The sequence below is a fragment of the Anomaloglossus baeobatrachus genome, chromosome 7 (genome assembly GCF_048569485.1).
Source record: "Anomaloglossus baeobatrachus isolate aAnoBae1 chromosome 7, aAnoBae1.hap1, whole genome shotgun sequence".
NCBI lineage: Eukaryota > Metazoa > Chordata > Amphibia > Anura > Aromobatidae > Anomaloglossus > Anomaloglossus baeobatrachus.
Genome location: NC_134359.1, coordinates 155,410,737 through 155,436,583, shown reverse-complemented (window position 1 = coordinate 155,436,583; position 25,847 = coordinate 155,410,737). Strand labels below are relative to the sequence as shown.

The 25,847-nt window shown below is 45.8% G+C and overlaps 1 protein-coding gene across 1 annotated transcript in view; it reads left to right on the top strand.

Annotated features, from left to right (window-relative positions):
* Positions 1–25,847, top strand: part of COL3A1 (collagen type III alpha 1 chain) — a 264,812-nt gene that overhangs the window by 78,879 nt on the left and 160,086 nt on the right. The window contains exons 2-6 of the mRNA XM_075317770.1: positions 7,677–7,876; positions 9,562–9,606; positions 14,961–15,089; positions 18,120–18,194; positions 25,012–25,065. Coding sequence (XP_075173885.1) covers positions 7,677–7,876; positions 9,562–9,606; positions 14,961–15,089; positions 18,120–18,194; positions 25,012–25,065 — 503 coding nt within the window. The remainder of the gene's footprint in view (positions 1–7,676; positions 7,877–9,561; positions 9,607–14,960; positions 15,090–18,119; positions 18,195–25,011; positions 25,066–25,847) is intronic.

Below are 25,847 nucleotides of genomic sequence, written 5' to 3'. Positions count from 1 at the left end.
AATTTCCACCGACTCCAAGAACCCCCCTCGCCACCGCCACCACGAGCATTACCTGACACCTCATAATGCGAGTCACCCCACCAAAATGAGTGCCCGCTCCACTCCCTCCTGAATGCTCAAGGCCCATAAATCAATACCCACGGCAGTCAGGTGCACACCATCTGATCGCCAAAAATTCCCCACCCCCGACTCCAAGTCCCTGTGCCGAACCACAACTCCTCCATTCCTGGCCACAAAATTCCCAACCACCCTGTTGACCTTTATTCTGGTCTTGTCGATCCCCTCCAGGGACCGAGCCCCCCACCAAACCTTTCTGGGAATAATGTCCGACCAAACCACCCTCAGGTTAGGGCAAACTGACCAAAGGCGAAGCAGATCATACCGTATATCCCGGATCAACTCCCGACAGGGGCGGGCCCCTAAATTGTTTCCCCCAATGTGCAACACCAGCACATCTGGGGTGCGATCCAATCGAGCGAAACGGTGAAAATCAACCAACACCTGCCACCAGCGCATGCCCCTCACCCCGATCCAACGTACGATTACCTCGTCTCTGTACCAAGCCAACTGCCGACCATTGCACCGCACATCAGCTCTCAATGCCCCCCAATAAACAAATGAATGGCCGAAAATCCAGACCAGGGGTGCTCCACCTATAAAAGGAAACAAAAGAAGAAAAAAGGGGGGGGGTACAACAACCACAAATCAGACACACTCCAGTAACTACTATTAACTCACTTTAGAACAACATTACAAGTTCGGGTTTTTTTTGTTTTTTTTTAAAATACACCACTAGACCAGACTAGCCCCGACTTTTACAACAAATGGGGGCGGACGGACAGCCTGAACCTCCTCGACTCCCACCTGCCTATCCTCTTCACTGTCTCCGCTGGAAGCCCCCACCTGTTGGCCTCCGTCGGCGCCCCAATGCGAAAAGAGTGGGCTGAAAACTTGTCCGCCTCCAACTCCTACCTCTCCAGGCATTTCCGAAAGACTGCCACAAACTGGTACCTGGACAAAAACGATCCGTCCTGATGCTTCAACAATGGGCCCAGGCGGCCAGACCCCAATTCTAAGTACTGTTTAAAACAAGAGACAGGGCACATCAAGGACCCCGCCAATGCCCATAAAGTGACCCTTCTTCCACGACCAAGTTGATCCGTCTTAGACCGCCGGATCCAAAAATCCACAGAGTCTCCTAAATCAACTGTGTCTTCTCCAAAAACACCCCCCCCCCACGGGACGACGCTGGGGACACCAATTTGCCTATCCTCGTAGCTCCGAAGAAAGCCCAGGAAAACGCCAACCGAAACAAAACCAATTCAAAATAGGAAACACACACTCGCTCCAGCTGAACACCCAGCTCTTCCAGCAGCTGGAATGACACCGGCCTCCGACTGTCCAGTCTATGAAGCCCCTTCCTCAAGCCCCTCACAGCTTGTCGAACCAAAAAATTCTTCGTTATGTCAACAACCCCCCGCAATTTACAACCAAACGCAACCCCTGCCATAAACCGATTAACCCTGGAAAAAGACCACTGACCGATAGCCATCCGGCACATCCAACAAAGCAAAGCGCCCACAGAATCCTCGGCAGACTCCCCCGCCCCAAATCCCCGCCTCCAATTTGTCCATTCCATCCAAGCTGCTTCATACGCAGCCCACGTGCCAGGGGCCAATGATGCTCTGATCAACGAACTCGCCTCTCGAACACCAATTCCAAGAGCTCTGCCGGCCAGATGCTGCCAGCGGACTCCGCTTCCGGTGCCAGGCTCCAAAAACGATCCCACTGCAAGCGAGAAAGGGAATCAGCAATGGAGTTCTCAACCCCCGGTACATGCACTGCCACAACCCACGCATTAAGACAAAGGCACCGCAACACAAAGTACCGCAACAAGCGGACCACCGGAGGAGACGCGCCCGACCGGTTATTAATTGCCATGACCACCGACATATTATCACAGTGAAAACGAATTTTTCTGTTGCTGAAATGCTCTCCCCAAATGGACACTGCCACCACAATTGGAAAAAACTCCAACAAAGTCAAATTCCGTGTAAACCCTGCTTCATGCCAAGCCGCGGGCCACTCTCCCACGCACCATCTGCCGCCGAAGTAAGCTCCAAAGCCCTTACCCCCCGCTGCATCGGTGAAGAGCTCACAATCAAAATCATCTAAGACTTCCGCAATCATTAGCGATCGACCATTGTACTTCTCTAAAAAACTGCCCCATACCGCCAAATCCTCCCTAAGGTCCCGAGTCAACCTTATGTAATGCCTTGGGGAGCACGCTCCAGCGGTCGCCGATGCCAACCTTCATGAGAAAACCCGGCCCATGGGCATGATGCGGCAAACAAAATTAAGCTTGCCCAACAAAGACTGGAGGTCCCTCAACTGAATTTTTCTAAGACGAACAACCGATCCCACCTCTGCCCGCAAAGCTGAGATCTTTTCTTCAGGCAGCCTGCACTCCATGAACACAGTATCAATAGTGATCCCCAAAAAATTTAGACAAGTACACGGGCCTTTTGTCTTATCCTGAGCCAAGGGGACCCCGAACCGGCCAGACAACCACTGCATAGTCCCCAACAACGTCTGACACACTGCTGACTCAGCGGGGCCGATAAACAAAAAATCGTCAAGATAATGGATCGCCGACGAGAGCTGCGCCACATCACATACTGCCCATTCTAAAAAGGAACTGAACGCTTCAAAATAAGCACAAGAAATGGAACACCCCATTGGTAAACAACGATCAACAAAATAGGAACCGTCCCAAAAACAACCCAACAGGATGCACCGGCAGCAAGCGGAATGCCGATTCGATGTCCGTCTTTGCTAGCAATGCTCCCCGACCACATTTCCGAACACAGCTGACGGCTGCGTGAAACGAGGTATAAACCACCGAGCAAAGTTCTGGGTCAATGCGACGGCATTCACCGACAAACCCTTGGGGAACGACAAATGCTGAATGAGCCGAAATTTGTTCGGCTCCTTCTTTGGGACGACCCCTAACGGAGATACTACCAAATTGGGAATGGGGGGGGATGCAAACGGACCCGCCATCCGCCCACAAGCAACCTCCCCAAAAAGCTTTTTAGCCACAACCTCTGGGTGTCGCCGCGCCGACAACAAATTCTTTAACTGAAACGGAACAACATGAGGAGGGGGGGGGATCCTGAAACCAACACGAAAACCGTCCTCCAACAATACCGCCTTATCCCGCTTAGGGTATCTATCTAGATAAGGGGCCATCTCGTGAAGCCTCACCGGGCTCACCCCCTTTTCCAGAATCTCCCCCTGCCTTGGGCCTTCCCTTCTTAAAGCAACGAGCTGCTCCATGGGAGGAACCTCCACAACCTGAACACTGATGCTTAAACTTGCAGGAGTTTCCAAACTTGCACTGGCTGTCGTTAAACTGCCAGCACACCCCTGCCTTTGCTCCAACACCCCCTGCCTGGGTCCCCGCTCTCCCTGCAGTATTGTGGCCGGCCGACCTGGCCCCCCCGTGAAAGGGCTGACCATAACGAGCCAGTGCCATGACTTTCAACCATAAACCAATATCCTTCTGATCCCAACGGATACTGGGCCGCACAGCTTTCCGCTGCCTAAATTGTTCATAGTACCGCAACCAAGTCTGCCCACCATAAATCCTATGAGCTTCCGCTGTAGCATCCATGTAGCAGAATAGCCCAGTACAATTATCCGGCGCCTTTTCGCCAATAACGCTAGCTAGGATTGCAAAAGCCTGCAACCAGTTAACAAACGTTTAAGGGATCAGCCGCCACCTCCGCTTTTCTTCCTCCTCCTTCTTGCTATCATCCGTCTTTCTCTTATCTAAATTAAACATCTCCAAAGGAAGGAGGGAAAAAATCTCCACGTATTCATCCTTCCAAATCTTCTCCTTCACTTCCTTCTTTAAATGCGCTCCCAGAGGGCCCTCAAAGCAAACGTACACCTCCCCTCTGGCCCTATCATCCAAAATAATCCTATCTCCCTCCTTCTCCTTCCCCTTTTGCCCGGGATTCCCCACACCATCCCCAGCAACCACCTCGCTCCCTGTCGGTACCACAACCACAGTCGATGCTGCCGCCCCAGAACCCGGCACCCACGCTGGGACAGGGGACCCGGTCGCCCCCTGACTCGCCCTATCCAACTGCGCCAACAAATCATGCACACCCTTCAAAATATTGCTCAGACTACCGACATCAAACCCCGCCGCGCTCGGCCCCGCGACCCCCAGACCCCCCATGACGCCCTGCGCCTGGCCACTGCTCACTCCCGGGGAAACTAAACTAGGTGGGGACGCACAAAACATAGAGGAGTACTCACCAAGCTGCGTCGGTACATGAGACCCACCAGCCGAAAATCCTGACTCCAGACGACGATCTCCTCCAGAATGGCCCAGCACGGATACGTCTTCGGCAGCTCGACCAGGGGGGACCTGGGAACCCGCCGCGCTCGACCTTGGTCGGATGACCCGGGAGCGAACCGGATAATGAGATGCAGGACGACTCCCCTCAGATGCCGACCGTGAAGGCGACCTCCTCCTGGACCGCGACCTCGACCGGGATGACGCAGGCCCCTGCCGTGCGGACGAATTTCTCCCCGTCGCTGACCTCCCTGATGGTGACCTGCTCCTCCGCGTCGAAGGGGACCTGAACCTGGACCGCGACCTCCTCTCTGGCGATGATCTCCGCAGCTGCGATGCCCCACTCCTGGCAGTATCCTCGAACCCAGCTCGCGCTGTCCTCCTGGAAGCTGCATCCATCCCGGGCTCGACAGGTGATGTTCCTTGAGGGGTCGAACTTCCAATTCCCGGCCCCGGAGGCCCCGCAGCAACGCCATCTCCGTGCTGTCTAGCAGTCCCCCCGACAGGAGCATCGCCAGGGAGGACCGCCGCCATTTTGTTGTAGCCTGAAGCAGTAGAGGCAGCTGAGCCAGTCACATGACCCCTGGAGGGACTGCCCACCGTCGCAGGTCCTGAACGCCGAGAAGGATTCCTCCCTCGCCTGCTCCTGCCAGCTGCTGCAGGTGGATTCTCCTGATGAGGAGGGTCCCCGGAGGGGCTCCTACGGCGCCGCTGAGGACCAGGAGCAGCATCAGGCGAGAACCTCTCCGGTGCCCTCGCCCTGCGCCCACTCCGGAGCGGTGGGGGGTCAGCATCAGACACCGCATCCGAACCTCCCAGGATCTCCCTCAACGCTGTCCTGACCGCCGCTCCATCCGCGCCACCAGCAGCAGCCCGAAGCTGCTCCAGGAGTCCTGCAACCGATGCCATCAGATCAGGGGGAGACCAGGTGAGGTGACACGGGGACCTTCTCTAACGGTACCTCGTGCCGAAGTAGTGCCCCCCCTTTCTCCCTGGACATATATACAGCCCCCTCCCTGTCCCATCCCCTGGCCCTATAGATCCACCCCCCTAAACTCTTGACCCCCGCAAAAGCCCGCTCTTTCTGTAAAATCATTAACCCCTTGCTGCCCTGAAAAGGTGAGTCATGGGTCACTACGCCCATGGCTCTGCCCTGGCTCTGTTCAGCCTTGCACATGTTGCTCTTGGTCAGATTTCAAGCCCTCACTGACCCTGAACCACCATAACCTACCATCATAGACTCACTACTGAACATAGTATTGTATACCATGCCCCTACCCTCTCAGGGCCTCCCTCTACCTAGCAGTGCATGGCTCAGTCTACTATGTAAAGATCCTCATATATAACTAGCTGTAGTACCCGGGCATTGCCCGGGATAGTAACTGTCTCTCTGTCTCTCTCCCAGTCTCTGTCTGTGTCTGTCTGTGTCTGTCTGTCTATGTGTGTCTGTCTGTCTCTGTCTGTCTGTGTTTCTGTCTCTGTGTGTCTGTCTGTCTCTGTCTGTCTATGTGCCTGTCTCTGTGTGTTTGTCTCTGTCTGTCTCTGTGTGTCTCTGTGTGTCTGTCTGTCTCTGTGTGTTTGTCTCTGTCTGTCTCTCTGTCTGTCTCTCTTTCTGTAAATTTCTCTGTCTGTCTCTTTCCCTGTCTGTCTCTCTCCCTGTCTGTCTCTTTCCCTGTCTGTCTCTTTCCCCATCTGTCGCTTTACGTGCCTGTGTCATTCCAGGTCTGTCTCTTTACGTGCATGTCTCGTTCCAGGTCTGTCTTTTTCCCCGTCTGCCTTTTTACGTGCCCGTCTCTTTTACCTTCTGTCTCTTTACATGCCTGTCTCTTTCCCCATCTGTTTCTTTCCCCGTCTGTCTCTTTCCCCATCTGTCTCTTTTTCCGCCTGTCTCTTTCCACGGCTGTCTCATTCCCCATCTGTTTCAGTCTCTTTCCCTGTTTTTGTCTTTCCCTGTCTGTCTCTTTCCTTGTCTGGCTGTCTGTTTCTTTCCCTGTCTGTCTCTTTCCCTATCTGTCTGTGTCTGTCTGACTCTGTCTCTTACCCTAATAAGACACCCTAGTACAGGAATGATGGACAAGAATATATAAAGATTTGTAATATGTTTTGAAAGGGTAATACCATCTCAGCTATTTATAACTAAGATGGGAATAAAAGTGTCCAGCGTTGGTCACAGGAGTTTGAGCTCCACAAACAGCCGAGCACAGACTACTCTTTTATTAAAGCAATCCCCCAATCTGGGACTGAAAAGTGACTTTAAATTAATCGCTTACAGTCACCCTGTGTGGTGCCTTCTGTTTGTGTCTCACTGCCTCTTCAGCTCAGATTGACAATCTGTTCCTCCTGCATTTAAGATGGCTTTCCATAGTGGCATGAAGAGTGCAATGGTAAATGTAATCTATGCGTCCACCTCATGCCCTATGCTGTGGGATAGAAATAGTATGGAAGACATGGTTAAACGTACCTCTGTACACTCCATTCTACTGTGGCAGCCATCTTGGAAACAGGAAGAAAGGGGTGCCAGTCTGAGCAGAGAAGACAGCCAGAAGCAAACAGAGAGCACCAGGTAGGGTGACTATATACATGAAAAGTATATAGTAATTTTTCAGTCCTAGACTGGAGCTTCACTTTAACTCCCATTCATTTATATGGGATGCTGTTATAACCATCCAGCCATGAATTTCTGATATGGAAATAATCTTTTAAGGCTCAAAATCATTTAAAGGGGTATTCCCAAGTTTGGATGTTATACCTTATTTGTAAAACAGGTTATAACTTCCCAATAGTTTGGAGTTTAACCACTGGAACCCTCACTAATTCTGAGAACCAGGGCACTGAAGAGCATAAATTAGTGATCAATCATGTGCACTGCCACCACATTCATTCTTTATGGGACCACTAGAGAGGGTTACACCACAGTGGCATCTTGGAGGAAACCAAGGACTTCAGTCACATCTCCCCTACTACAGATCTTGTGCCATCCGCCACACATTAACTACTGTATTCAGGGGTAGTGGTACAGGTAATGATGGGTTATAGCATATCTATATAACAGGACAGTCAGACTTTCATAAGAGCCTATCAACAGTCTTGTAATGATGTTGCAGAATTGCTCAAATCTTTGTCAATCCACCAGTTTGAGTATCCTAACTGTGATGCTAAATAATAATAATAATAATAATAATAATAATAATAATAATAATAATAATAATATAAGTTTGCCTTTAGACAGTGAATGTTGATGTGAAAATTGAAACTTTTACAAAGGTAACATTGGACTAACTTTTTTTTTTTTTTTTGCATTTTGCAGTTGCAGGTTTAGAATGTTCCCATTCTGGACAATCCTATGCCGATAGGGACGTTTGGAAACCGGAACCATGCCAAATCTGTGTTTGTGACTCTGGAAATGTGCTGTGCGATGAGATCATCTGTGATGACGCCGAGCTAGAATGTGAAAACCCAGAGATTCCATTTGGAGAATGTTGTCCAATCTGTCCAACACCACCCACTGTATGTATATGTAAAACTGAGCCAGACTTAAAAGATTTGTTGAGTAGATTTCTATTGATACAAGTTTTATCATAGAAATCTATTCATGAAAGGACAGTCATTTCTAAATTCCTAAAAATCTGTGAAAATAGAGCACTTTTATCCCACAATTTGTAAAAAAAAAAAAAAAATTACAAGCCATCCATGATTTTTTTTCTGTCTGTTTAGGGATTTTTTCAGGCTATTGGTGTTCTATCTTTGGGATAGATCATCAATATGAAATCAGTGGGGGTCTGACACCCAGCCCCACCACTTATCAGCTGTTCTCAGTTTTGCAGCCCAGTGTAAACAGTACTGCATTGGCTTTATTTGAAGCTAATTTGTTCAAGTATCACATCTGCCTAGAAATGTTACTACACTTTCTAATACCATTTCCTTAATGGGGTGAGCCTGCAACTTTTTTTAACAAAGTCGTGATTAATTAATCTGGATAAAACGTGATTCACATAGTCTGCCATGCTTACTTTTGAAAAGTATTGAGAACAGCATCAATGTCAAAAAGTAACACATTTGTGTGCAAAAATGGCATGTGCCAAAATTTTAGACTTTTTGATCCCAGAAAACTGGAGAAAAACTTTGCTAAATTTCACCTAATGATTAAGCAGAATAATGGCAAATGTCATGCACTGTCCACTTTGGCACTTGCTGACTCCACTCCACGACTTTACCGGGTCTCCCAATTTGTAGCGGAATTAGTGTGGTTCCTAGAACGTTTTCACTTTTCAATAAAACTACTCACAGATGATTGGGGAATTTGTAGATGACGTCTTGTTACAGCACAACACTGGTGTCTGTGCGTTCTTTAGAGCGACTCATTTTTTCACAAATGTTAGTAAAAGCAGACTATAGGGTAGGTGCTTGATTTATATATCTGTGGCAGTGGGACAATAGAAAAATCTGAATTCAGTTACTAAAGGGAATCTGTCAGCAGGTTTTTGCTACCTCATCTGAGAGCAGCATAACATAGGGAAAGAGACCCTAAATTCAGCGATGTATCACTTAGCTTATTGGATACAACATTTGTGACACCATCAGAGCGTTTAGATTTAGCAATGCAGCAGAGCTCAGAAAGTTAACCCTACTCACATCAAGCTCTGTATGTACAATGTTTATAAGCAGAAAGGTGGTAATCAGAAGGGTAGGTGGCATGGTCAGAATAGTGTAGTGTGAGCAATGATAATCCCAGGTCATAAAACCTTGACTATAAGTAAACAGCAGCACACAGGGTAATAAATGACACAACATTGAACTCTGTTTATCAGCGTTTATCTCCTGCTGTTTTCATATTACATACAAAAACTTGCTGACAGATTTCCTTTAGTGTCCCAATACTTTTTCCATATAGAGCATTTGTTGCTTATGTATAGCAGCTATAGTTATGTCTGAAATATGACTTTTTGTCTTAGAATTACAGTTTTTTACGTAGCCACAGTGAATATAGAACTTTACTTCAGTTTTAGTAGTATGATCTGCATGATCAGTTACCCTAGCACATTAGTGTTATTATGTAATGCTTATGAATAGAAGACATATCACTTGTATAAATAACTCCATTTACATTAGAAAATGATAAAAATAGTAATGTAATATATTTACTATCAAACAAAAAACCATATTGACCATCTTAATACATATTTTATCTGCAGCCTACCATAGATGGCGGGAAACCGAATGGACCAAATGGTCATCCTGTAAGTATATATTTTGCATGCATCGCTATGCGTTTGCTGGAGTTTTCCATGTAAAACTTAGAAGATGCTTCTGGAAGCAGACAGGAACTTATTCAGGATCCTCCTGGGTACACACAATGCATCAGAATAATAAAATGGAGCCCCTCTCAGAGAGAGTCCAATCAAGCAATTATCCTGGCCCCCATGAAAAGCAGTAGCACCCAGTAGTAGAACTGTGCAGGAGAAGGCCATCAATCAGAAGTGGAAGGATGAAGGAGAGCATGTATATACCGGACTTCTAGATCCCAACAATTGCAGTGTGCTGCAACTATAAGGCCTATGTCAGATAAGCATAGGAAAAATCATCCTATTTCACCTAGAAAACTTGATCGATTTTCATCCATATTGTCATCCTTGTGCCATCTGTTTGCCTGTTCTTTGCACCACTGTGACATCTGTGTGGCATCCATATTTATATATCGACATTGTAAAATGTACAAGATCAAATACAGTTTCCTAGGTCAATAAAGCCAATATATTTCTTAAATTCAGATGTTTCACAGATGATTGTTTTTGGAGTTTCTTAGGTACCCATATATTTGAATGGGTGAGTCTCATTGGAGACTCAGAAGAGAATAGTGCAAGTTGCTATTTTTTTCACACAGTCCTTTGAATAGTCTTATTGATAAAATTGGTGAGTGTGCTGTCTGATTTTTACATGGATAGCCCACGTTCATATTGCACATATTATACACGCATCTGAAAGATAACTAAGGCTCCATGTAGACATATTTTTCTGATCTCTTCTAAAACTGACAGCAATCTGACCCATAGGGTTCAATGGAACCAATCACATATCTGTTATTTTTATTATATGAACAGATGAAGTGTCCAATCTGGTAAGCGTAGTGTATGTCCTGTTATTATTAGGTCTTAGCTACTCAAGTCTATGGGAATCTGTGAAAAACAGAAGATAATTGTTTTACATCAGTTTTCCAATCTTTTTTCATTCATTTATAATGATAATAATAATAATTTTTATTTATATAGCGCCAACATATTCCGCAGCGCTTTATAATTCAGAGCACACATGTACAGACAATATGAGACATTACAAAATAGAAAAATTCAGATACCAGGAGGAGTGAGGGCCCTGCTCGTAAGCTTACAGTCTATGAGGAAATAAGGGGATGAACAAAAGGTGAAATGGGGGGGAAGCTTGTCATATATGGTCCAGCTATCAATATATGAAGGGATTAAAATCCAGCTGTGTGGACCGGTCACCAGAATTGATCCATTGCTAAATACCAGTGGAAACAAGTAGTTGAGACACTTTACCTCCTTCAGTTTTTAAAAGTCCATGAGAAAAAATGTTTGTTTCTATGAAACAAAGAAGATAGTGTGTTCATTTGTGATGGCTGTTACTATGGAAATGGATGCGTAATTGTAGCCTAAAACTAAGGCCCCAATTCATTATTGTGGTGTCTCCAGTTTTCTGGAGTACTTTGCTGTGGCTGTAGTATTTGCAACTTTGTCTCTATTAATTTTTTTTAAGTTTTCCTTTTTAAGTACTTAAAGGCGGGCTTTGCACACTACAATATCGCAGGTGCTATGTCGGTGGGGTCAAATCGAAAGTGACGCACATCCGGCGTTGCAGTCGATATCGTAGTGTGCAAATCCTTTTTGATACGATTAACGAGCGGAAAAGCGTCGTTATCGTATCATCAGTGTAGCGTCCGACATTTTCATAATAATAATAATGCAGCGACAGGTACGATGTAGTTCCTCGTTCCTGTGGCAGTGCACATCGCTGTGTATGGAGCTGCAGGAGTGAGGAACATCTCCTACCTGCGTCCTGGCTGCAATGCGGAAGGAAGGAGGTGGGCGGGATGTTAACATCCTGCTCATCTCCGCCCCTCCGCTGCTATTGGCTGCCTGCCGTGTGACGTCGCTGTGACGCCGCACGACCCGCCCCCTTAGGAAGGAGGCGGATCGCCGGCCAGAGCGATGTCGCAGGGCAGGTGAGTGCATGTGAAGCTGGCGTAGCGATAATGTTCGCCACGCCAGCAATCACAAGATATCGCTGCTGCGACGGGGGCGGGGACTATCGAGCTCGACATCGCAGCATTGGCTTGCGATGTTGCAGCGTGCAAAGTACCCCTTAGTGTTTCCTCAACAATTTTGATTATCCAGATTTTTTAGTCAAATTCTTGAAATTCTTGAAATGTGACTTGTTAAGTGTTACACTTCTTCAATGCCTCCAGTCCGGGAGTAAAGGTTCTGGTCTCTAGAATCCGCCCCTTTCTCACAATGGAAAAGACAAAAACCCTCACTGTGGCCCTGATCCACTCTCGCCTTGACTACTGTAACTCTCTATTAATTGGTCTCCCCCTAACTAGACTCTCTCCTCTACAGTCCATCTTTAATGCAGCGGCCAGGTTCACCTATTTGGCTAACCGCTACTCGGATACTCTGCTCAGTGCCAGTCATTGCACTGGCTGCCCATATATCACAGGATCCAATTCAAATTGCTTGTTCTCACCCACAAAGCTCTCCACAGTGCGGCACCCCCCTACATCTCCACCCTCCTCTCTGTCTATCACCCAACCCGTTCTCTACGCTCTGCAAATGACTTTCGACTAACATCCACACTAATCCAAACCTCCAACTCCCAGATCCAAGACTTCTCCCGAGCTGCACTAATCCTCTGGAACACTCTACCTCAACAAGTTAGGATGAATCACAACTCACTGAGCTTCAGACGTTCCCTAAAAACGCATCATTTTAGAGCAGCCTATCACACTCCCTAGCCAAACTAAATTCACATAGTCCCACCACAACTTCTCAGAACATAACCCCACGTGAAACTCCATGGCACCCAAATGCATCTCAAGGGTCTGGCCAACTGGTCCAGGAAGCCATTATTTATCCCCATTTCCTTGAGATGGCTGGATTGTCATTGTAAATAAGCACTTGTGCCTTGCCCCCCATCTCATTCTAGATTGTAAGCTCTCACAAGTAGGGTTGTCTTTTTTCCCTCTAAATATTGTATTTTCTATAACTGTTACTTGTTTGTATATGATCTTCCTGAATTGTAAAGCGCTGCGGAATATGTTAGTTCTATAGAAATAAACATTATTAATATTATTATTATTGGTCTAGTTTTTGATTTGCACATTTTAAAACAAACATGCAACTTTTTAAAAGATTTGCAACTTTTTTGCTAAATGGTCACAAAAAACAGTTAAAGACTAGCACAAAATCAAAAAAGGTCTTTATGACTGATACATGAGCCGCATATGCCATGTTAAAGAATTTGATGCAAAAAATGTTAGCTAAAGTCACAGGACAAAAAAAAGAGAGGTCAAGAATTGAAAAATGTTGAATTGGTGGTCTAAGGGGTACTTTGCACACTACGACATCGCAGGTGCGATGTCGGTGGGGTTAAATCGAAAGTGACGCACATCCGGCATCGCTGTCGACATCGGAGTATGTGAATCCTTTTTACAATGATTAACGAGCGCAAAAGCGTCGACATCGTATGATCGGTGTAGCGTCGGGTTTTTCCATAATTTCGGAAGGACCAATGGACATCGCTGTGTGTGAAGCCGCAGGAGCAAGGAACATCGCCTTACCTGCGTCTCGGCTGCAATGAGGAAGGAAGGAGGTGGGCGGGATGTTTACGTCCCGCTCATCTCCACCCCCCTGCTTCTATTGGCCGCCTGTTACGGGGGCTGCCTGATAATGAAAACCAAAGGGATATCAGACAGTTAGGGTCCACCGTGCAAAGTCTCTGCTGCAGTGTATGGCAGAGGATATGTTAAAGTGTGAGGAAAAGAATATAAGTGTGCCACTGTAAATAGTAATAGCACAAGTGCAGAGTGCAATACCTCTGTTAAACTCACAGAGGAATATAATTAGAAAATAAAGCAATTCCTCCCTTACTTGGAGCGTGTGTGCGGTATAGTCTCTGTTAATGGTCACAGAGACAAAAGCAGTGAGTGTGAAATGGCACCTACCTAGGTCCGTTCCTCTAGCGGTGCCAGGAGACGGACAGCAGCGTAAGCTGCACAAAGCTTCTACCTGCGTTTGCTCCACTAGTGTGCGAGGATACGAACAACTGCCAGACGCAGTATAAGGAACGTTACCCTAGTGGCAACGTCCACCTACGAGTAGAATCACAAGGCCCAGCCGGACCATGTGCCTGAGGCACCTGCCTATGTCCGCTCCACTAAGAGGTAAGGATACGGACCGCAGCCGAAGCTGTAAGGTATAAGAACGCTACCCTGCCGGTAGTGCTCACCTAGCATAGACAGAGAGATGCCTAGAGGGACGTGCACAGAGCGTCTACTCTCATGCATGAACCAAGAGGACTGAGCGCCGGGCGGCGTGCGTCGGGGTCTTATATAGACTCTGTGCCTCATCCAAGATGGAGGAAACCGGAGCCAATCCGCTGCCAGAATGACAGCAATGACGTCACGCTGGCCTATCACCGAGCAAAGCGTCCCAAGCACATGACCAGTGACCAATCGGCATAGAAGGTGTCAGAGACATGTGACCACGTGTCACAAGCACATGACCAGCGGCCAATCAGCTTAGAATGTGTCAGAGACATGTGACCTCGTGTCAGCGATGATGTCACCTGCACATGTGCAATGGCTCCAAGATAGGACTTAGTCTCCAGCACTTGCACATGTGCAGTAGCAAGAAATCCGAACATAGTCTCCAGTAGTCGCACATGTGCAGTAGCAAGAAATCCGAACATAGTCTCCAGTGCTCGCACATGTGCAATAGCAAGAAATCCGAACATAGTCTCCAGTGCCACAGCAACCGTAACACCGCCTGCCGTGTGACGTCGCTGTGACGCTGCACGACCCGCCCCCTTAGGAAGGAGGCGATTTTCCGGCCAGAGCGACGTCACAGGGCAGGTAAGTGCATGTGAAGCTGACGTAGCGATAATGTTCGCTATGGCAGCTATCACAAGATATCGCAGCTGCGATGGGGGCGGGGACTATCGCGCTTGGCATCGCTACCATCGGCTTGCGATGTCGTAGTGTGCAAAGTACCCTTAAGTGTTTAACAAGACCACAATATATTAACAGGTAACAGAAATTGCTGTAATCAGCATATATATCACTACTTCATGAAATAACCTTTATTCTCCGCATCATGCCACTATTCTGCACCATATCACTGACCTAAATAATATACTGCATTTGCCATTAGTGGAAAAAGGAACATCTTATCATAGTATATACTGTACATCAAAAATTTACCTTAAACCCAACACAAGTCAGTGAAATCTAGTCTGCTGCTGATTTCTGCATGTGTATACATCTAAGATGTGTTAATCATGGTATATCTCTTCAATGCAGGGCCCTCCTGGCACTCCTGGCCGAAATGGTGATAACGGAAATCCTGGTCTACCAGGTCCACCTGGTCCACCTGGTCCCCCTGGAATTTGTGAGGGTTGTGGAAGTGGAGCAACAGGTGGTGGAGATGGGGTAAATATTTTTTGTATTATTTGTAGTCTGTCTCAAATTCATTGGGATTTGGCATTGGCATTAGGAAAATTGCATGCACGCTTCCAATTAAAATGAACATAACTCATTAGACCTCAATAACTTACAACACGTGATGACAGATGTATTATGACAGCTTTGACATTACATCGGGGTTTCCATAATAAAAAGAAATTAACATGTAAATTCATAAATTTAAAATGCAGAAGCTGGAATTAATCTGCATAATATATGCCATTTCTAGCTTTACATGTCACGTTTTCGCCTTACCGTCCACATGGCTTCTCCCGGGCCTCATTTCCGGAGCATGGATTTTTAAAAACTGACATCTCCGGTGAACCAGCGCCGGCTATAAGCTTAGCGCTGCTTTGCCTGTCATTGCTGGTCTTGTAAGTGTTAATCCTGATCCGTCTGCTCCTGTCATCCCTCCATTCCTGTATCCCCTCTTCTACCTCCCCACTTGGTTGCTATCTCTGGTACTGACCTCGGCCTGACCTCGACTCTGCTTCTGCTCGTTCCTCCGGTCCTCATTCTGCTCGTACTGTGTTTGACCAAGCCTGCCTGACCATTCCTCACACGCCCCGCAGCTCTGCTCCCCAGCAGTGCTGTGAGGCAGTGTACGAGTACACACTATGCATCCAATTCCTGGTTCTTGTTGCTCCATGTAGTGTCTTCTGCTGCAGAGCTCCGGCTCTCCTTGGTGGCACCTTGACATACATTTGAGAAATATTTGGGTGAGAGCAGGGGGCTGGTGATATATCTATGGGCAATGTTTTCTGTAAAATCTCAGAATAAGGCTACATTCACACTACCGTTCCGTTTTTGCGGTCCGCAAAAAATGTTCCTGTTTTTCCACGGATGCATCAGTGACATCCGTGTGACAACCACATCCATTCCATTACATGTGAATTCCATTTTTTTGTCCGCAAAAAAAACGGAAGGAGCGTTACATACAGTCCACGGTATCTAGCCAGATGCGCATCCCCATATAAAGTCTATGAGGACCAGAATCTGGCACAAAGGGATAGAAGCAAGCAACCGTTCCATTTTTACGGAACGCAAAAAACGGTCCTGTTTTTCCTTGGATGCATCCATGTCACATCCGTGTGACAATCGCATTCGTTCCGCTCCATGTGACTTCAGTGCAGACTGCAAAAAAAATGAAAGGAGCGTTACATACAACCCACGGTATCTGGCCAGATGCTCGTCCCCATATAAAGTCTATGGGGAACAAAATCCAGAGCAAAGGGGTAGGAGCAAGCGCTACATACTCACCGATCACCGGGGTGGCTCACACTGCTCCTGCGGCAGCTCTTTCTTTTTCCACGGCTGGCCACTCATTAGGCTCATACATAGTCCCTACTTCCCTTGGTCACCGACATCTATAATTGGTTCCAGTCATATGCACCTCCATGCAGTAAAATAAATAAATAATTTTTAAAAAATGGCATGCGGTCCCCCTTAATTTTGATACCCAGCCAAGATAAAGCTTCATAGTTAGGGGCTGGTATTGTATTCTCAGGCTGGGGAGACCCACATTATTGGGAGCCCCCCAGCCTAAAAGTATCAGCACGCAGGTGCCTGAAATTGCCACATCCATTAGATGCAATAGTCCTGGGACTTTACCTGGCTCTTCCCAACTGCCCTGGTGCGGTGGCAATTGGGGTAATATAGAGTTAATAGCAGCCCATAGCTGCCACTAAGTCCTAGATTAAGGATAGCAGGCACCTATGAGACACCCCCTCATCACTAATCTGTAAAAGAAAGTAAATAAACACAAACACCTAAAAAATATTTTATTTGAAATAAAAGACAAAAAGCACCCTTTTTCACCACTTTATTAACACCCCAAACACCCCTTCAAATCCGACGTAATCCACACAAGGTCCCACAACGCTTCCAGCACTGCTACATCTGAATCTCACAGCAAGAGTCATAGAACATGACTGCCTGCTGTGAGATTTAGGCTGCAAGTAAAGTGAGCCACTTGGTCAGCGGAGACATCACTCAGGTGATTTCCGGTCACCGGTGGAGGACTCCAGCTGTGACCGCTCATTACCTTAGTTATATCACCACTAGTCACAGACCGCTATACTTGATGTGAGAACGCGGCAGACCATGGAACTCGAGCACTGATGTCTTGAGTTCAGCTATGAACTCAGCTAACCTCATGATGTCGGCGCGCGTCATAGATAGATAGATGAGAAAGATATATATAATGTTCCACTCCCCTGCTTTTGTAATTTTGCACCCTTTAGTGCCTTTCATGTGGCACTAAAAGGTGTTTAACCTTTTAATTAGCCAAAAATTAAATAAATAAATAAATAAATAAATAATTAAGAAAATGACGTGGGGTCCCCCTTTTTTTTGTTGCCAGCTAGGGTAAAGCAGACGGCTGCAGCCTGCAGACCACAGCTGGTAGCTTCACCTTGGCTGGTAATCCAAAACAGAGGGCACCCCACACTGTTATTTTAAATTAAATAAATAATTTAAAACAAGATCGTGGGGTCCCCTCCAAATTCGATCACCAGCCAAGGTAAAGAGGACAGCTGAGGTCTGGTATTCTCAGCCTGGTGAGGTCCATGGTTATTGGACACTCCCTAGTCTAAAAATAGCATCCATTAGATGCGCCAATCCTGGTGCTTCACCCCAGCTCATCCGATTGCCCTGATTTGCAGTAGCAATCCGTGCTTCCATGTGGCTTCCGGGGATTTTACAGACCCATTGACTGGTATTGTGTCACAGTCCACAATTACGGAACAGAATAGGACATGTTCATAATAACGGAACGGACATATGGCATCCGATGTGTTTTTTGTAGGAACTGATGGCACACGGAAGTGCTTCCATGTGCCATCCGATCCTACTCAAAAAAAAATGAAAAGACTGTCTTTTCAGTAGGTGCACAAAAAAACAGGAACTGAATAGGACAAACAGAATGGTCGTCTGAATGAGCACTTACACTTTATTAATAACATGGCTATTTGGTTTCTCTTTGTTTTATTTTTACAGATCTATCGTCCTCAGTATGACTCCAAATCTGGAGGATATGACTTCAAATCTGGTTCTGGGGGTCAAATGATGCTTGTAAGAGTGATTTTAATTTATATTGTTTCTTTATTGAAATTATGTTAAAAACCACAATATTTCACAGTCAGCATTAATCATTCTGTCTGCACAGCTGCGGCCAGGTATGGTTTACTTTGAAACATTGCAGCATTTCAAATAAAACATACTTTAAAAAGTCGACATGAGACTATGGTGACAAGTCCGGGGGAAGCTCCTGTCAGCTTTTCCCGTCACCCAGGTTTCTCTGTGTGCCTGCATAGCAAGAGATCTGTCAGTCACAGGGATTAGATAGGTAAGGATGGTTGACCTCGTGGAGATCAACATCCAACACCGTGGAGACATCATCATGTGTTTATCAACGCAGTGACACTAGAACAAGGCCCCCTGGAAAAATATGCAAAACAAGAATGCCGCGGAGACACCATCACATTTCTCAATGCTGGCAGGAAACTAGCCAGGTCTTTCACTGGGAAGGAACAACCATGGGAAGGGCAGTCTCCAGTCAAGGAGACCACCTATGCCAAACATGGTATCCATCCACAGACAGCTGTTTTGGGGTATTTGACCCTCATCAGTGTGGAGTAGGAAACTGGCTAGTGGGAGCAATGCCTAGTAGAAGACAACATAGGTAAGGATGGTTGACCTTGGGGAGATTAACATCCAACACCACAGAGACACCATCACGTGTTTCTCAACGCAGTGACACTAGAACAAGGCCCCCTGTTAAAATATACAAAACAAGAATGCCGCGGAGACACCATCACGTTTCTCAACACTGGCAGGGATTAGTCACAGGGATTAGGGCGGACCTACCTAGGGACCTGTCTCGAACTAGTCAGCTAAGACACAAAAGCTGTGATTCATTAATACTGGTGTTGTGAATGCCAGTCTTGATGAAAGAGGCCACTGAAGTAAGATGAGCATAATTTTTTAAGAGGTGCATCTTCCAAGTGACATTCAACTTTGCCATAACTTTTACTCAGATCAAGGACTAGAGTACTTTTCTGAAGTACATTATGCGACTTAAGTTACGCAACATTTCAAAAATTTAATGGCAGGCTTAGCTGCGCCCCATCCCACCCGTGCTCTGCCCATGATATGGCCATATTGCTGTAAGTGGCCAGGATCAGCATGAAAACATCATTAGTTGCAATATCTTTGCTTAGCTTCTGAGTTGCACAAAATATTGTGATTAATAAGGTGTTTACTTCAGAATTCTGGTATAAATACCTAAATGAATCACCACATACTCCTTTACAGTTTTTCGAAGTTTTCTCTGCCATAGTGAAGAGTAATACATGATTAGAATAACCCAGTCAGACTCGGATTCTTGTTGTCCGAGTTTCAAGGAGCATGAATTAGATGACTAGTCTCTTCAAAGGAACCTCTCTGACTATTTTACTAATCAGACTAATATAGTATGACTGTATAGTTCTTAGAACAACAATTAAAATAATTCCACTTTTGTAGCAATCTGATGTACCATCACTCAGAGCTTTGGCTTTACAACCACATGCACATCACCTGGGAGTGCACTGGGGTATGCTGTAGCACTTCCAGATTAATTTATATGTGGCTTCCACACTCAATTCCTCAAGTGTGGCATTATACAACCCCTGGCAAAAATTATGGACTCACCCGGCACTGAGAATCTTCATTCAGTTGTTTACTTTTGTTTAAAAAAAAAAGTAGATCACTGATATGGCACAAAACTAAAGTCATTTCAAATGGCAACTTTCTGGCTTTAAGGCCCCTTTCACACGTCAGTGATTCTGGTACGTTTGTGCTTTTTTTTAAACGTACCAGAATCACTGACATACGCAGACCCATTATAATCAATGGGTCTGCTCACACGTCAGTGATTTGTCACTGCACGTGTCTCCGTGCGGCGTACCCGCGTGTGCGTGATTGCTGCACGGAGACATGTCCATTTTTTTTGGCATCACTGATGTTCCACGGACCACGCAGTGGTGTGGTCCGTGAAACACGTGCCAGAAAAAAACGTACTTTTAAAATAAAAAACATTTTAACTCACCCGGCTTCAGGCATGCTCTCTGCAGCCCGTTCTCCCTGCTCCTTCTGTGCCGGCTAATTACTGTCGCGCATATTCATTATGCGCGACACAGCCGACCCGGAAGCAGCTCCTGCAGGGGTCACCGCCGGCCGGATGCTGCGTCGCGGGAGCGATCAGCACCATGGACAGCGGGAGCGGGCGCAGGTTAGTGAATCTCTAAGTGCAATCACGGGCCACGGAGAACGGAGCCTGGATTGCATTTAGACAACCTACGTTGGGTCATGATTTTCGGCACACGCAGGGACATGTGCGTGTTTTACATGCCAGTGAAAAACGTCTGTGTTTTTCACTGACGTGTGAAACGGGCCTAAGGGTAAGAATGCACTTTGCGTTTCCACCTGCATTTCAGCTGCTTTTTAGGTCCGTTTTGAGAAGCACCTTTTTCATGCCAAAAGGCATGCATTTTGATTTTCCAGCAAAGTCAATGGAAAATGGTGATTTTCAGACCGCACTTTGCGTTTCTAAACGCTGCGTTTAATTTGCATATTTTGTGGCAAAAACCATGCGTTCAAAGAAGTAGCATGTCAATTGTTTTTGCCATTTTGGGTGCCTTTTGCTAACATTGAAGTCAATGAGAAATGGCAAAAACCAAGAATCCTTCAAATTCCTGCGTTTTACCTGCTTTTTATGTGTAGAAAACATGCATTTTGGACTACCAAAACGCATGCTTTTTGGACATTAAAATAATGATTTCATATGTCCCTTTACACACACACATAGTCTGACAATTAAATTTAAGAAAATTACTAATTTTTTGCTATTTTTCCAGTAAATAGTATATTACCGCTATAATTTATTTAAATATTTCTATTTCTTTAATTATTTCTAAAATTCTGTGTTCCTTTTTTTTCTCTTTTTTTATTTTGTTTGACTATTTAATCTTTATTTAGCAGTGTCTTGATGTTCAAAACGCATCTGTCAAAACGCAGGTGAATAAGCATGTAAAAAGCGCTGAAAATGCATCTAAAACGCGGTAAATACGCATGCGTTTTCAGCGCTAAAGTTCTGAAAAAGGCAAATTTGGTCAAATCAATTAAGCCCAAAACATGCGTTTAGAACTGCAAGTAGGTGAACGCAAAGTGCGTTCTCACCCTAAGAAACACTAAAAAAATCATGAAAACATAATGTGCTAGCCAGTAACGGTTACTTTTCAAGACCAAACAGGGGGAAAAGTTCTGGAATCACTCAATTATGAGGAAAAAATTATGGAATCATGAAAAACAAACAAAAGAATACTCCAATACATAACTAGTATTTTGTTGCACCACCTCTGGTTTTTATAACAGCTTGCAGTCTCTGAGGCATGGACTTAATGAGTGACAAACAGTACTCTTCATCAATCTGGCTCCAACTTTCTCTGCTTGCTGTTGCCAGATCAGCTTTGCAGGTTGGAGCCTTGTCATAGACCATTTTCTTCAACTTCCACCAAAGATTTTCAAATGTTTTGAGATCCAGACTATTTGCAGACCATGACATTGACCTTATGTGTCTTCTTTTAAGGAATATTTTCACAGTTTTTGCTTTATGGCAGGATGCATTATCATCTTGATAAATGATTTCATCATCCCCAAACATCCTTTCAATTGATGAAATAAGAAAAGTGTCCAAAATTTCAATGTAAACTTGGTCATTTATTGAAGATGTAATGACAGCCATCTCTCCAGTGACTTTACCTGACATGCAGCCCCATATAATCAATGACTGTGGAAATGTATATGTTCTCTTCAAGCAGTCATATTTTTATTGTTTAGTTTTTCTGAATGTATATCCCATTTCCTGTAGGCCCCCTTCACACGTCTGTGAAACACGTGCGTGTTTGTTCCGTTTCCGTATATACCGGAGACACGGACAAACATGCACCAATGTTAATCTATGATTGTGGTCACACGTGCGTTATTGCGTTTTGCACAGATGCATGTCCGTTATCTGCACGGAGCACGCACACGTGGACACAATGAAAGTCTATGGGTATGTGCACACACGTTAGTAAACACGTATGCATCTACCTATAGTCCGTGTCCGTTTGGTGTTTTTATTTCTAGTGATGTCGGCCATTCTTTCTATTTCTGTGTATGTCGGTCAATCTCCCTGAATCCGTCGGTCGGTCTCTCTGTCTCTCTGTCGGTCTCTCTGTCTGTCTGTCCCTCTCTCACAGTCTGTCGGTCAGTTTCCCCCCCTCTCTCATACTTACCGTTCCCCGATCACCGGCGCGGCGCTGCACAGCATTCACACTGCTGCGGCGGCTTTTACTATTTTGAAAAAGCCGGCCGCTCATTAAACAATCTCGTATTCCCTGCTTTCCCCGCCCACCGGCGCCTATGATTGGTTGCAGTGAGACACGCCCCCACGCTGAGTGACAGCTGTCTCACTGCACTCAATCACAGGAGCCGGTGGGCGTGTCTATACTGTGCAGTAAAATAAATAAATAAATAATTTAAAAAAACGGCGTGCGGTCCCCCCCCCAATTTCAATACCAGCCAGATAAAGCCATACGGCTGAAGGCTGGTATTCTCAGGATGGGGAGCTCCACGTTATGGGGAGCCCCCCACCCTAACAATATCAGTCAGCAGCCGCCCAGAATTGCCGCATACATTAGATGCGACAGTTCTGGGACTGTACCCGGCTCTTCCCGATTTGCCCTGGTGCTTTGGCAAATCAGGGTAATAAGGAGTTAATGGCAGCCCATAGCTGCCACTAAATCCTAGATTAATCATGTCAGGCATCTCCCCAAGATTCCTTTCATGATTAATCTGTAAATTACAGTAAATAAACACACACACCCGAAAAAATCCTTTATTAGAAATAAAAAACACAAACATATACCATGGTTCAACAATTTAATCAGCCCGAAAAAGCCCTCCATGTCCGGCGGAATCCAGGATGGTCCAGCGTCGCATCCAGCTCTGCTGCATGGAGGTGACAGGAGCTGCAGCACACACAGCCACTCCTGTCAGCTCCACGCGGCAAATGAAGAGTGCCGCGTGATCAGCTGAGCTGTCACTGAGGTTACCCGCTGTCACGGATCCAGTGCACTCAGCATGGGGGCGTGTCTCACTGCAACCAATCATAGGCGCCGGTGGGCGGGGAAAGCAGGTAATACGAGAGTGTTTAATGAGCGGCCGGCTTTTTCAAAATAGTAAAAGCCGCCGCAGCAGTGTGAATGCCATGCAGCGCCGCGCCGGTGATCGGGGATCGGTGAGTATGAGAGAGGGGGGGAAACTTCAGTCCCTCGGGGGATTAGCGGTCACCGGTGAATCCTTCACAGGTGACCGCTAATCAGTACTCGACACAGACAGAGCCGCGGTATGAGGATGAAGTCGGGTGAAGTTCACCCGAGTTCATTCTCATCGCGCAACTCTGTCGGCTGTCAGCCGACATTTATAAACGACATTGTGCATCACACACATGGACATTCCACACGGACATTCCACGTACACATACACGTTAATTCCACACGCACACACAGACGTTCTACACACAAACACGGCTGGCATACGCAATTCAAACAGATGCCACACGGACCATAAAAACGGACACAAAATCAGGATACGGACCCGAAAAACGGCCCGTAACACACATGCGTGTTTTTCACGGAAGTGTGAAGGGGGCCTTAGGCGGTTTCTTACAGTTCGGTCACAGACCTTGACGTTTCCTCCCATTCGTTCCTCATTTGTTTTGTTGTGCCTTTCCTGTTTTGGAGACATATTGCTTTAAGTTTAAGTTTCCTGTCTTGATGCTTTGATGTCTGCCTTGGTTTACCAGTATGTTTGCCTTTAACAACCTGCCCATGTTGTTTGTATTTGGTCCAGATTTTAGAAACAGCTGACTGTGAACAACCCACATTGCATGATGATTTACCCTCTTTTAAGAGTTGATAATCCTCTCCTTTGTTTCAATTGACATCTCTCGTGTTGGAGCCATGATTCATGTCAGTCCACTTGGTCCAACAGCTCTCCAAGGTGTGATCACTCCTTGTTAGATGCAGACTAACGAGCAGATCTTACTTGATGCAGATGTTAGTTTTGGGAATGAAAATTTACAGGGTGATTCCATAATTTTCCCTCATAATTGAGTGATTCCATAATTAGTTACTGGATAGCACATTATGTTTTCATGATTTTTTTTAGTGTGTGTTAAAGCCAGAAAGTTGCCATTTGAAATGACTTTAGTTTGGTGCCATGTATGTGTTATGCTTTTTTTAAACAAAAGTAAACATCTGAATGAACATCCTCAGAGCCAGGTGAATCCATAATTTTTGCCAGGGGTTGTACAAGATATATAACATTTTTGTAAGGCTATACCACTATGGCATCATGACCAGTTCCCTTTAAGTTGTTCAATCATAAAATTCACTTTTTTTCTACGTTTGATGATATTCTCAAGAAAAAAACTTTTAATTCAGTACATTATGGACAAGTAGCCAACATTAAACTGTTCATAAAAATCCCATCTATTGACTGTCATTAGAATGCAGTGGTAAACACTGTAACAATGCTGCAAGAATGGACATGCTGCAGATATGAAAATGCTTCAAATCTGTAAGTAATAAATAAGTAACGTGTGCATAAGATTTCAAAAATTCCATTCACTTTGCTGGGACAGTAAAATGCTGTGATTTACGTGGCAAAAACGTGATTTGTGCACACACCTATGCAGAAAGGGAAAAAATAAAATATTTTCTAAAGACAAATCCTGTAAAGAATAATAACAAAGGACTAACAATAATCTCAAGTAAATGTTTTATCTTGTCTTAATATTTAGGGTGCCCCAGGACCTGCTGGACCTCCAGGGCCACCCGGACCATCTGGCCAACCTGTAAGTAGATTTACACATTTGACTTTAAGTAATGGCTATTAGTAAAGTTGTCATAGAGGTAGTTATGCTGTCAGTTGGATCCATATCCTATGTAAAGGCCTTAAGGCCCAGTCACACACACCACAGAAAGCCGCATGATCCCAAACGTGGCCAATTATGGTAATGATGTTTGCTATTTCACACATTGTTTTCTTTCTTGGTACATGCACTATCAGTTGTTATCTGTGCACCATAAACCCATTACAAAAAAAAATGTGCCTTTTCACGTAAAGGCCCCGTCACACTAAGCAACATCGCTAGCAACATCGCTGCTAACGAACAACTTTTGTGACGTAGCAGCGATGTTGCTAGTGATGTTGCTTAGTGTGACATCCAGCAACAACCCGGCCCCTGCTGTGAGGTCGTTGGTTGTTGCTGAATGTCCTGGGCCATTTTTTAGTTGTTGCTGTCCCGCTGTGAAGCACAGATCGCTGTGTGTGACAGCGACAGAGCAACAACTAAATGTGCAGGCAGCAGGAGCCGGCTTCTGCGGAGGCTGGTAACCACGGTAAACATCGGGTAACCAAGAAGCCCTGTCCTTGGTTACCCGATATTTACCTTCGTTACCAGCCTCCTCCGCTCTCACTGTCAATGCCGGCTCCTGCTTCTTGCACGTGTAGCAGAGTACACATCGGGTAATTAACCCCATGTGTGCTGTAACTAGGAGAGCAGGGAGCCAGCGCTAAGCATTGTGCGCTGCTCCCTGCTCTGTGCACATTTAGCTGCAGCACACATCGGGTAAT